General features: G+C 37.2%; 1 protein-coding gene across 8 annotated transcripts in view; it reads right to left on the reverse strand.

Annotated features, from left to right (window-relative positions):
* LOC126235855 (probable glutamate--tRNA ligase, mitochondrial) overlaps positions 1 to 13,350 on the reverse strand; it is a 353,293-nt gene that overhangs the window by 246,335 nt on the left and 93,608 nt on the right. The window contains exon 9 of one of the 8 annotated variants that reach the window (XM_049944727.1): positions 8,215 to 9,526. The exons of the other annotated variants lie outside the window; for them this stretch is intronic. Within the exon in view, the coding sequence (XP_049800684.1) occupies positions 9,431 to 9,526 (96 nt within the window). The 3' untranslated portion in view covers positions 8,215 to 9,430. Of the gene's footprint in view, positions 1 to 8,214; positions 9,527 to 13,350 lie in introns of those variants that run through there. 8 annotated transcript variants of the gene reach the window in all.

Consider the following 13,350-nt stretch of genomic DNA (forward strand, 5'->3'; position numbering starts at 1 on the left):
AGATATATCTTATTGATCATTGACTGTATGACCTGCTGGGTCGATGCGGTCCCCCTTGCTGACATCACAGCTGAGATCATCGCCCATTCCTTCCTGTCGGCGTGGATTGCTCGCTTCGGCTGTTCCCTATCTCTCACCAGCAACCAGAGATTTCAATTTGAGTCCACACTCTTCGCACGACTGTGAACTCTGCGGCGGCGCCAAGTTTCATACCACAGAATACCACCCACAGTCGAACGGCTTCGCCAAGCAGTGGCACTGCACACTCAAGGTCACCCTAATGTGCCACAAAGGCCCTCCTGTGGGTCCTGCTGGGTATTTGCTCTGGTCATAAAGAAGATCTTAATGCCTCACTCGCAGAGGTTCAGTATGGTTAGCTTCTCCTTCTCCCTGCCGCATTTGTTGAGGATTCACCTTCCACCTTATCTGAGGATCTCACTGCCCTGGTCGAGAGCGTCCGCACACACGTCGTGCACCTCTGCACCCCCCCTACCTCGACCCCCACACCACCCTTCCCTGTGCTTGTCCACAAGGACCTAGCTATGTGTGACTTTGTTACGCTGTGACACGACACTGTGCGGGCAGCGCTTCAGCTGTCCTATTCGGGCCCTCACCGTGTGCTACATCTCAGTACCAACACATTAGTCATCCACCTCCACAGACAGCCACAGTCAACAGACTTAAACTAGCATGATCCCTCAACGATGATCTACCTCCCGATGCAGCTGTCCTGCCTTCAGCCGATTCATCTCCGCCCCCGTCACCTCTTACATGCAGCCGTTGGAACCACCGGGCTGCAGCACTGCCCCCCCCCTCCCCCCCACTTCCTGCGCCGGCCACTGCGTTGGCACCAAGATTACGACTTCATCTCATGAGGCTACCCTCCAATGTGCTCCACACTACCGGGACAGGGGGAGTGAGGGTGGGGGGTGCAGGGTGCACCTCTGTGGCGTCTCTGACACAGAGAGCCCTATCTTTGGCACCTTCCTTCTTTGGACTAGTTGTTCTCGTGTGAACTTAGATGTGTAACAGCCATTCTTTGTTATATATATATGAGTGACCAATAAATGTGTATTCAATATTAAGTGTGTTATCTCTCAGCTAATATTTTGTGATAACTACTTAGTTTGACAAACAATACTTTTGTCGAAACTGGAAATTACTTTGGAATTGATTAAGAGTTGGCTTTGCTAACATGTTTTCAAATAGAGCCAAATAAAAATCGATGACTAAAATCCAGAAAGAGCTTCCTCAGATCCACCAAGGCTCTAGTTTGGCACCACAGCAATGCCGAATTGAATTATGGCATGCAAGGCTTCCCAGTGCTGTGGCATGGATTACACCAAGCGGAAGACTACCACCCGGCTACACAGAGAATTGGAGTACATGGAGATCCCTCAACACACTACATTCGGGTATCACGAAATGTAAGAGCAATTTGACTAAATGGGGTTTCCTAGAGGAGCCGCCACTCTGTGAGTGCTCCAATGTCCCGCAACATGCACAACACAAGACCTGCTACATGCAACACCAAATGCAATAGAGGTTGCTAACTTCTGAGCGGCAAAAGTGTAAATAATTGTCTTGTAAATATTGTCCATTATTTTATACATCCTAAATGCTTCTGACACAAATAAATAAATAAATAGTTTAAGAATCTCGCTGATTCTTTTTCCAAATGTTTATCACTATTACAGAATTTATATTTGAATGAAAGTCAACAATATAATTAAAGTCACGAAACAATTACCGATTTCACCCTATAATGAAAGATATTAACTAGGAATAGTAAAAAAAATTAGAAAATCAATTACATGCATAAAACTAAGCACAAAATTAGATCTGGTGTTATATTCTTTAAAAATGATGGCCAACCTTTCTCTTTACTGAAAATGCAGATTATACTTATGTATGTTAATGGTAATTAGTAAAAAAAATGAATTTAAGGAGGCAGATGGCAAAACAAGAGAGGAAGTAAAAAGACCCCACCTTGTTTTGTCACATCACCCCCTCACTGGATTGACCAGACAGATATTGCAAATAGCTAACAGGGCAATTCAATGACCATAAGTGACCCAGAAATTGGGTTTAACAATCTACATACAAAAAAAATTACATAAGAAATCTTATCAAAACTATAGTACATGTGTGTTTTAAATTCCTACTTATATGCACTGGCCATATGAAAATCCCCATACAAAATGTTTACACATATTGTATTCTACAATGGCACAAAATATACATTAGTTATATTTTTAATAAAATTTAGGCATGATATCCTTTTTGGATAAACAAGGATTAAATTCTAAGATGCATATCACTTTATACAAGTACTGTCTTGCTTAAAAAAATATGGGTTGCAAAAAGTTAAATTACACTGTGCATTGCAGTTCACTTTCAGGCAAGAAATTTCACTTGCTCAATGTTTAGTATTTTGCACAAGCACTTTCACTTTTTCAATGAGCTTTAACACACTTTCTCACCAAGTTGACCACGCCTTCAACAGGTCCAAGTGGCAGTTAGTAAGGAAATGCACTGCTATGAGTTCCCTTGGAGGTGGTTCTCCTCCGTTACAGTTCATGAAAAATTAGACAAACTACCTTACTTTAGTACACTAAGTATAAGGAAAAATGTTTCAACCTAAAAATGATAATCATTACTTTATAAATAAATACATAATATAGTTCTCATAACATTACAATAATTAACACTAAAATTGACTATAGTACGAAAGATGGGGACTAGAAAAAATTTTCAAATCAAGTACACATTACACTACAAAGCATTACACTAGGTTGTAACTCTGACTGAAACTGGTTAAACTTGGAAGATTTGGGTTTCTTTCCCACTTGCAAAATCATTAAAACTCAAGATGTGCAGTAGCATGGATTTACTAATCATTACATTATGAAAAAAGAATAGAGTCACCATCACATAACTTAATTACTACTCAGCTCAAAATTAAGGGGATGGAAGTTGTACCAAATCATTGCCCCACTTCTCTACTCAACTCTGAGCACTACTCTCAATCAGAAAATTAAATCCTCAAAAAATGTTACCAAATAGTTGACCTGTCAGAATAGTCACATCACTCTAGTGCCACAGTCACCAGTTAATCAGTAAAATTACTTTTCTTCCTTCCAGTATTAGCACTTTAACCGTCAGAGGTTCGAGTCCTCCCTCGGGCATGGGCGTGTGTGTTGTTCATAGAGTAAGTTAGATTAAGTAGTGTGTAGGCTTAGGGACTGATGACTTCAGTAGTTTGGTCCAATAAGACCTTACCACAAATTTCCTTTTCCACTTTAAGCTCATAATTCCTCCCAAACACAAACAGAAGTTTTCAGAGAACCTATAGATCCAATGATGCAGAATTATATGACTTGTACCTCTCTAAAATATTGCTCTTTCTGTTAAGCTCTCACTCCCAGTTGCAGTGTCATGAATTGCACAACATACACAGTACCCAATGTTGCCTAGTTCAAAATTTAGATCCTCAATAAAGTTACACCACATTTGTTGTACACAGTTATCTTTTTCATTAATCATGTCTGTCAGCCCCATTATTTTATTTACATTTCTTACCTTGTTAGCTAGTGAAGTGCATTCTCAAAAAAATATCCCTGCTGCAGAGACAGGTTCACTAACCATTAAGACCCTAACATCAATCATTATTTTATTATCTAATAAATAAACACCTGCTCTGCTTATCTAATGCAAAATTGATTCTACTGAAAAACACTCCACACTAACAGATCCTTATGCTAAGGCAAACTTAACTCTCATTACCAATCAGACAAAATTATCACTCAGAAAAACCACTCTCACTGTATTCCATCAAATAGCTTGAGATTCTAGCCTGAAGGGCGATACACATACAACTCTTGCTTATTCTTTCCACACACATTACTCCAGGCAACTATGTTTAAAGTTATATTTCAGTAATGTTAGAAGAGTCTTCTGTACAATGACACTTACATGGGTAGATAGGTATCTCCATATACTGACAGCACTGAACACAAACACTTCTATTATACCACAAATAATATTAAGATCTAATACTCAAGATAATTTTTACAGCATATTGTCTCTGCTGCTGCACCCATGAACTGATTACTTCATATGTTAATTGTAGTTCTCACATAATCTACACCTTCTCCTCTACATATGCTGACACTTTTAATTTTTTGTATATCTTACCTCTTTGTTTGACAGAAATTCTTTAACCATGGTACCAATTTACTTTCTTCCATCCTCTTATGATTGCATTACTTATCACTAACACAACATTATTCTCTAAAATATTGCTATACTAAAGTATCCTGCTGTACAAAATCAGGAGATAGAATGTTTCTGATTCACTCATAAACTACTGATACAATAGGAGTAGAGTTTGACTGCCTCAGGAAACATGAAAAATGAGACAGATAGCTGGCGTAAGCATTATCGCCGCATAATGACTCCAACACAGAATTTTGAACCCCCTATTTGCTATTTGCACAAGAAATTAGTCCCAAATATTACATCAATGCTGAGATTTTGAATCACCAAGAAATTGCACTCCAACAGCTGTCCTACCAATTCCACAGTTAAATAGTACCTCTTGTTTCACACTCTTTGATAGCTTACCAGTAGCAACAATAACGTTTATTCCGGAAACATGCATCACTACTATACCCTCTTTTTTCTTAATAAATTCAAAAAATGCCTGTGAAATTCCATTCAAATCACTACCACTGTTCAGTAAATACTTAACATGTATACCTCGTACACTTGCTGTTATCACAGGGTGCCACACTTCCTTATTACTTACCATGTGATCTTCTTCATACAACAAATCCTCATTAATCCTTTCCTTGGAAAAACTATCACCCTGCTTGCCAAAATAATTATCAGACACAGTCAAATGACATACAGCATGGTCCTCTTCATCATTACCACTCTCAAACTCTAACTCTTCATTAGGCCTAACATTATCCTCCTTCATCCTTTCTTTACTCAACACATTGCCATCATTCTCAATTATAAATTCAAATACCTCGTCCTGGTCACTACTGGATTCGTCACTGCTATCATCATTACAACTACTGTCAGAATCATACCCACTGTCACTTTCATTGTCCTCAAATACTTGGGTAAATTTCCAGTATTAGACCACAAAGCAAAACACCTGAATTCCTTATGTTCTCTTAAAAATTTACCATCCATTTTGACACTTTGGACATCCCGAGGAACAGAAAATGTCTCATCACTGGATTTTATTATAGCAAGTTCCTCCTCTCCTTTCATGGGACACACATTGTTACCAACACCACCACTCAACATCTCACTAGAATTAGTAATTACACTCATCTTACTACTATCATTTACATTACCCTTATCTGTAGTTACAGCACATTTATATGCAAGTGGCTCTTCATCACTACCTGCTCTAGTGCAAGCCAAAACTGGAGCATTATCTAGTTTAAATGGTTTGATCCAGAATTAAAATCATCTCCTCCATTTCTGTTCCTTGAATTTCTCCTACCATTCCCACGCCCATTCCAGCTATCCTCCGCCCAACCATTCCTTGAATGTCTACTATGATTAGTCCTGTTCATCCTATTTACCCGAAATTCTCTCCCTGATTGATTGTTGTCATCAAAATTCCCTCTACAATCTTCCACTGAGAGCTTCACCCCCTCTACTTTATCAACATAGGCCCTAATTCAAAAAATCACTAATATTACCCCTAGGGGGAGGTACAAGCAATTCTCTAACTTTCTGAGGCAACTTAGTTTCTAAACCCATAATTAATTATTCACTACCTAGCTCTTTGTCCAAATAGTTCAGTTTGTTTTCTAATGATGACAGAAACCTTTCAAAGTACCCTCCCGACAGTCAAATCTCTCTCCTCCTCAAAATTTTCTGCAGCTTCTCTTTGGACCAAGATTCATCTAAAAATTCTTTCTCAAAGCTTTGGCACAAAGTACAGCTATCAGCTACCTAAGCTGCCCTTCCATAATCATCCCCTTTCAAAAAACCTCTCACAAATGACATTTTCTCTTTTGTCATTCCATGTTTCAGGCAAATCATTAAATTCCCTAATGAAATCCATTAGATGCACTTCCCCATATGCTTCAAAATTATTAAATTTCTTACAATTAACAAATGAAGGACTGTTTGAATCTACATTTTTATTTACTTTTACCAGTTTTTCCTCTGCCACTACAGCACACTTGGTTTCTACCTCTGTCTCAAAATAATTTTTCCATCTGATCGATTTGGTTCTCAAGTTTAGCCCTGTTTTCAGCACAAAATTTCCTGCCTGCTTTGACTTCATCTCTAGACTGTTTTTCAGAAGCCTCCATGCTCCAACTATAGTTGTTAATTCCTCATTATTATTTTGTACTACTTTCTTTATCTTTTCATCACAATCTGTCCCTACTGTCTCAACCTTCTTATTTAACTCTGAAAGACCAAAGCTAACTACCTTAATTTCCTTTTTAATTTCTTTCTTCAGTTCATCCTTTAAGCTAGTCATGTCAGTTTTAATACTACTAATGTCTTCTTTCATACACATAATTTGCCTTAACATCACTTGCAATTTTCCATCTGCCATAAACTGCTGCCCTTGCTGACCTTTGCTACTAGTTTCCTCTCCCTTAATCTTAACAATTTCATCCACTTCAGTACTGTTTTCACCCATTTCACTCACCCCACCATACACTGCAGATGATGCTTTTATCATTTCATCTACAGTAGGACTTTCATCCCAATCATTCAAAGTTACATTCATGTCTGATTTAAAGCCACTACCATCTACAGAATAAGTCTCAATTAGGTCTTTCTGTTCATTTCAAAACTTAACCTCTACAGCTTTGGTTTCAGTGACACCACTACCCTGCTGTCCATTGTCTCCACTCACAGTCTTGTTTGTTAATGCTACTCATTATATATCACTTAATATAAAACGGCTTTTGCTATGAAATGACCTTATTCTTATTCACTTGTTACCTGCTGCTGCTGCAGTCGTCATCTTGATTCGTCGTCTGCACGGTTGCTGCAAGTTGTAATTTTCTCAGTGATGCGTGTCGTGTAACCCGGTCGGCTGCATCCACCTGCGTGCTGACTGACTGCTCCTATACTCAATGACTGCTTCCATAGAACCCACTCGTTGATTGGCTGCTGTCATACTGTGGCCATGAAACCCATGCGCTGATCGGCTGTTGCACTTCCTTCACTAAAATCATTGTACTTTAAACCATTCTTGAGTTCACTGTTCAAAGTTCGTGAGTCCTAGTTTGTTGTGCCCACATAAAATAGTCCTCATCTGGAAGGGAACCATAAGTGACGTTCGCCTGCTTTATTATGTCGTTGATAGTCCTTGGTGTCGACGTACTGCATTGTGATTCTGCTGAAAAAAAAAGGGGGGTGGGGGGTTGAAGTACAACACTAATTACTGTAAATAATGTAGCCGAAAGGTGCACAGTTGCGTTTCACAATTCTTTACTTTCACTGTTCACAACCCCCAATATACACAGTTAATACGGCCAGTTAACTACAGGCAATTTTCAATAAGCCTCATTAATGGGTTGCTGGCAAACATCAGCATACTGCTACAATAGTTTACTTTTGAATATCTATGAGTAGTAAAAACCGAACCACACAGTTCACAGTTCTTTCAAAATAATATGGTATGTTTTGAACAGACACTGTCATTGTTTTAAGACACAGCCTATTTCTGTTACACTTATTCCACAGTTAAGTTGAAGCATTGTTGTTGATCTAACCAATATGGATTCCTTGTCTGAAAATCAGCCATGGACTGTCTGTCTTGGGACCAAAAATCGGGCCTTTATGTGTCATCGCATAATAGGTACTGAAACTATACACTGTTTGATGTTTAATTTACAGACATTACAATTAAAACATAACTCATTAAATTAACTGAATACATCAAAAAATTGGTTCTTTTTAAGAGTTTATTCTACCAAGAGCATTAAGCCAAATTATTTAACTGATGAAATTAACAGATATAGTAATACAAACAATACTTTTGATAAACCTGGAAATTACTTTGGAATTAATTAAGATCTGGCTTTGCTAACATGTTTCCAAATAGAGCCAAATAAATACTTTAAAGGTCTTACTGATTCTTTTTCCAAATGTTTATCACTTTTACAGAACTTATACTTGTTTGTAAGTCAACAACAGAATTCAAGTCATGAAACAATTACCGATTTCACCCTATAATGAAAGATGTTAACTAGAAATAGTCAAAATAAATTAGAAAATCAATTTTATACATAAAACCAAGCACAAAATTAGATCTGGTGTTATATTCTTTAAAACTGAGGGCCAACCTCTCTCATTTCTGAAAATGAAGGTTATTCTTAAGTATGTTAATGGTAATTAGTAAAAAAAAATTAATTTAAGGAAGCACATGGCACAACAAGAGAGGAAGTAAAAAGATCCCAGCTTGCTTTGTCACGTGCTCATATAACTCACAACCCATAATAAAGTATCAATATTCAGAAAACAATATGTTTTCTACCGATGCTACTCAACATTTGCACCTGAGTATCACTTTCGTTGTTACAGGAGGCTCTACAAAAGCTGGGGGTGTGTCAATACATTGCTGACCACTTGAATCATTTCATGGCTCGTATCTCTCTCCCCCCTCCCATCCCCACATAGAGAGAGAGAGAGAGAGAGAGAGAGAGAGAGAGAGAGAGAGAGAGAGGGGTATTGACTTCACCTTGCCACGACTGGACTTGTTAAAATGCCTATTCCTTCATCAGGCATCCCCACTGCGTGGTGCTGCTGTGTTGCTGTGTGGTGTTATTTGTATTCCGCCCCAGATTTTTCATTATTATGTACAAGCACATTACTTTATATCCCCTCACTGCAGTCAAAATTTAATATATTTTGGCAGTTTCCATTCATTCTACAGAGGCTGTTCTTTTCGCACTTCATCAATTAACGTTTCTGTGAATGTTGCTACTGTCATCTTAGCATTCTCGATTTGAAGGGTTAATTTTTATCAAATGCACTTACACTTGGGACAAGTGAAGAAGTATACAAAGCGCCATAATTTTATTACTGATGATCTAAAATACTTTCTTTAGAAAAGAGCACATAGTGGCCCAAAAGAGCATTGCAAATCAATATGCTGATAAGATGTATGGTGCTTGTTTATTGTATCACAATGCATAAAATGTCTGTAATGAACAGAATATTACAATGGGTAAGTTATAGAAAGCTGCTTGAGAGCTTTGTTTTCTTTGCTATATTACTATATCACGATAACAATAATGTTGGTACCCGGATACTGTTACTGCTGAAAACTTAATGTCACTGTTATTGTCCAATGAAAATCAACATATTAGATTCTTGATCATTCCATTCACATCATCACATCATGAATCACACATATGAGAAACAACAGAAATCATTCCTGTTTCAGCAAAGGTAAAGCATGTTGCAGTCTGGAAACCGTTCTTTCTGGTCCAAGCATTTCCATCATCTCAGCAACACCTGGACCTTCCTAAAACACATACAAGGCAAAAGAAAAATCATGTAAAAACCAAATTTTTAAGACCTTCAGCCACAAATCAGTCAAAAAGACAACTAAATGTTAATTACCTGATCTATACTTCCAGAGAAAATCTGGAACAATTTTGACTGCTCAAATCAGCATTAAAATTATTCCAAAAGAATTTATTTTTGGAACATAAACAAGGGTCAACTACTTTCAGGTTTTTCACAAATTCTTACATACCAGAATCTGATACATTAATGTCTCATGTGTACAGAAGGTAATGAAACAAATGCTACAAAAGACAGCTGAGCTGATGGAAAGAAACTCTCTTTCTCAACAAAAAAATTGCCATCGAAAACATTTAAAGTGAAAAAAATTGAAGAGACCAGGTGACTTTTGTTAGATCAGCATACACAAAAAGGCATGTAAATAGGTAATTTTGTTCTGTGACAATAATTTAGATGCATTGTAATGAATAGTGAAAATTTAAGAGAACAGGTCATGCAAGCCAACAAAGGGAAAAGTGATACAGTCATTAGAAAATGATAATTATGGTGATATACTATGTTCTGAAAATACAGTTGTTTGCAGATTCTACACTGTCTTGTCAAAGATATGTTGACCTGACCTGGGAACCAAGTGCTGTAAATAAATTTCCTCAACTAGCTGCGAAAATAGTACATACGATGAGGTCGGTTTACATTATAGAACTGGCGCAAAAAAAAAAAGACATATGAAGGCAATCTGAGACTCATTTTAAATCATCATCTATATAAATAAAAATGTAAATGTATGTTTGTTCAAAATCATGTATCTCCAAAAATTCTTGACTGATTGCTTTGAAATTTTGATACAATGTTGCATTTGAATATTCAAATGTTTTATGTATCTACTGGAATGTCATCTGGTATGTATGTAATATATCGGTAATAAAAAGGCAAACATCACAAAAATGTAAACATTGATTTGTTCAAACACAGTTCTTGATTGATTGCTCTAAAGTATTGACGCAACATTGAATTCTAGTACAGGCGTTGTAGTGATTCGAGAATTTCCACGCAAATTCTGGAACCACTCGACTTTCTGCCACCTTGAACACGTGATGTTTTAAAGATAAGTTTGAGAGAGAGAGAGAGAGAGAGAGAGAGAGAGCCTATTTACTGTGCAACACATGTCCGTGTGTGCAGGATGGACGTTTATCGTGGGAAGACAAGAGTTGTGTCAGACGAGCGACGCCGACAAGTGTTTGCCGCTCGCGCCATAGAACCTGTATGGAGGATGCAAGGAGTAGCTACGAATTATTCCTTGGTGGTCAAATAACTGTAATTGTTATAGACAATTGAAAACATGATTTGTCTAGAGACTCTTACTTAATCTTGGTGGACTTGCTAGAAGACAGACCTGTTTTTTTAAATTTCCGAGTGGTTCTAAAACCAATTAAGTGTGTTTCTAAAGCTCAAAGTATGAGTGAAATACAACAAGATGGAGACATTTATGTCTAAGAAGAGAATTTTATGGTATATAAAATACATCGTGAATTGCCTACTTATTTAACAAGGACAGCAATCAGACTTTACACGTTCTGTCGCTGAAATCATTAGAAAGTGGCGACCGACGTGATCAGTACTCGAAGAAAGAGGAACTTTGAAACGAAATCAAGATAAAAAGATATTGCGAGTTGCCTTAGCAACCATTAGTAACAAGACAGGGAAACTGTTTATCAGAGTTGGATTCTGCATAAACAGTAAAAAGGGGGGTGAAAATTAATAAATACCATACAAGAAAATATGCAAGGAAAATCTCAACAGTTTAGACTAAGAAGAGTTACGACGAGGTCTATTCGATGACGAAGATCCAGTGTGGAGAGTAAGTAGCCCTCACACACACGTGTGGGCGTGCACCCCGTAACCAGCAAACGGTGCCGATGACACCAGCAGCTGCTCACCGGTGCTGACTACAAATCCGTTGACCGACACCAATGCTGAGACCAACCTTTGACGCTGTCGGCGCCCATGCTGTTCACCAGCATAAATTCTACACCTGCTCACCCACGCAGCCTAAAACTCTACACTGAGTGAGTGAAAGAAAATTATTTGAGTGTGAAGTTAAGGATACTGTTCAAAACAGACTGTTAGTATAGTTATTATACTCTGGTGTGAATTTTTTAATGATAACTCAATCTAAAAGTAAGAAAAATATGGATAATACTCGAAAAATTGGGGAAACATCAGAACCAGCCATGGCCAAGACAGTGACAAATGAAATGCCAGACTGGACTGAGGCAGAAAATTTAATTAAAGCACTAAGTCTTAAATTAGATAACCAAAGAACAGAGTCAGATGCTCAAATTGCAACTTTAAGTGAAAAATTAGATGCCCAAAGTAAAGAATTCACTGCTCAAAATACTTCTTTAAGAAAGGGCCTAAATACAACTCTAAAGGCTTGCAGTCTTAAATCAGATTCAGTGAATGCTCAATTAAATAATAAATTGGATGTTCAGAATGAGACCTCGGAAGATGAACAAAGTAAAGAATTTAGTCAGTTATGTGAAGGCATGGGAAATTTGAAGACTGAATTTGACGCTTAAACTACTAAAGTAGAAAATTTTAAAATAAATTTGAGAAAGGAGTTATCTGGTTTGTTAAGTAGTCAAGTAAACCAACTGTTCACTGACGTGAGTCAGACACAGAGTGACCAATTTCACAACTTAATAAAAAGTTATAATGTGATATTGAACATAAGTATAATAATGTAAATGCTGAACTTGGTGAAAAATTAGGATCATTTCAAAGTGTATGCAATGTTACATTCGATGCTGTATAGCACAGGCTGCACACCTTAAAAGAGTGTTTTGGACACAGGATAAATTAATATCTATGGTCCAATCGTAAACTGCATGTATTAGTACATGAGTAGATAACGTGGAATGTGACTTTAAGGAGAAACTAGTCACTTCAGACTTAATAAATATAAGTAATCTGGATGAACAGGTAGAGGAAATAATTGATCGAAAAGTTTCCGCGAGGATAATCTCCAGAAACGTTTCAACTGTTGATTTTTCCAAACTTAATGATAATAGCAATGTTATAGACAACTTGTGCGAAGAATTGAAACTTGTCCATGACAGAGTAGAAAATAGAATAACTTTACTTAATGTTGCGTTTCCTAGTAAAGTGGTAATTTTTTTGTTGTGGGAGGCTTTCGCACAAAATTTAACCAGAAGTATTGGTCCGTAAGTGCTCAAGTGAGATTAATATCAGATCCATGGGATCCAGGCGGAATCATCGGTTCCCCCTAGGGACGTTAACGTTCTGTGTTAACGGGCGGGATGACAACCGTCGGGACCCTAGTTGTTTTCGGTGTATCTTCTGTACTATTTTTCCTGCACCAAATTCCCTTCAAATCTTTAACTATTCTGTAATCTATTCTTGAATTCTTAAACTATCCTATAATTTTAGTACCTAGGAAACTAAATATGACTAAAAGATAATAGACTTAAGATAATCATGGATAAACAGTGATCTCTAAACATGAAATGCAACGAATAGTATATAGTATTAGTGGAAAACATAATATGATGGTACTATTCAAACAGAATTATATCTAGATGACATAAACTGAACATTTTATGTGTGTATAAAAATATAGTATAAGCTTAATGACTAAACAACTATTTTATTGTAGTGTATAATTTTCTATTTAGTATAGAATATTTCATACCTTTTATGAAATGTGATGTAGATGGGAGGGTTTGTATTGGTTTTGGGAGGGGTGGGTATTATAGATTAAAGCATGATTTACACTAACAAATAAGTCATGGCTAACACAGA

The sequence above is a fragment of the Schistocerca nitens genome, chromosome 2, assembly GCF_023898315.1.
Source record: "Schistocerca nitens isolate TAMUIC-IGC-003100 chromosome 2, iqSchNite1.1, whole genome shotgun sequence".
In the NCBI taxonomy this organism is placed as follows: Eukaryota; Metazoa; Arthropoda; class Insecta; order Orthoptera; family Acrididae; genus Schistocerca; species Schistocerca nitens.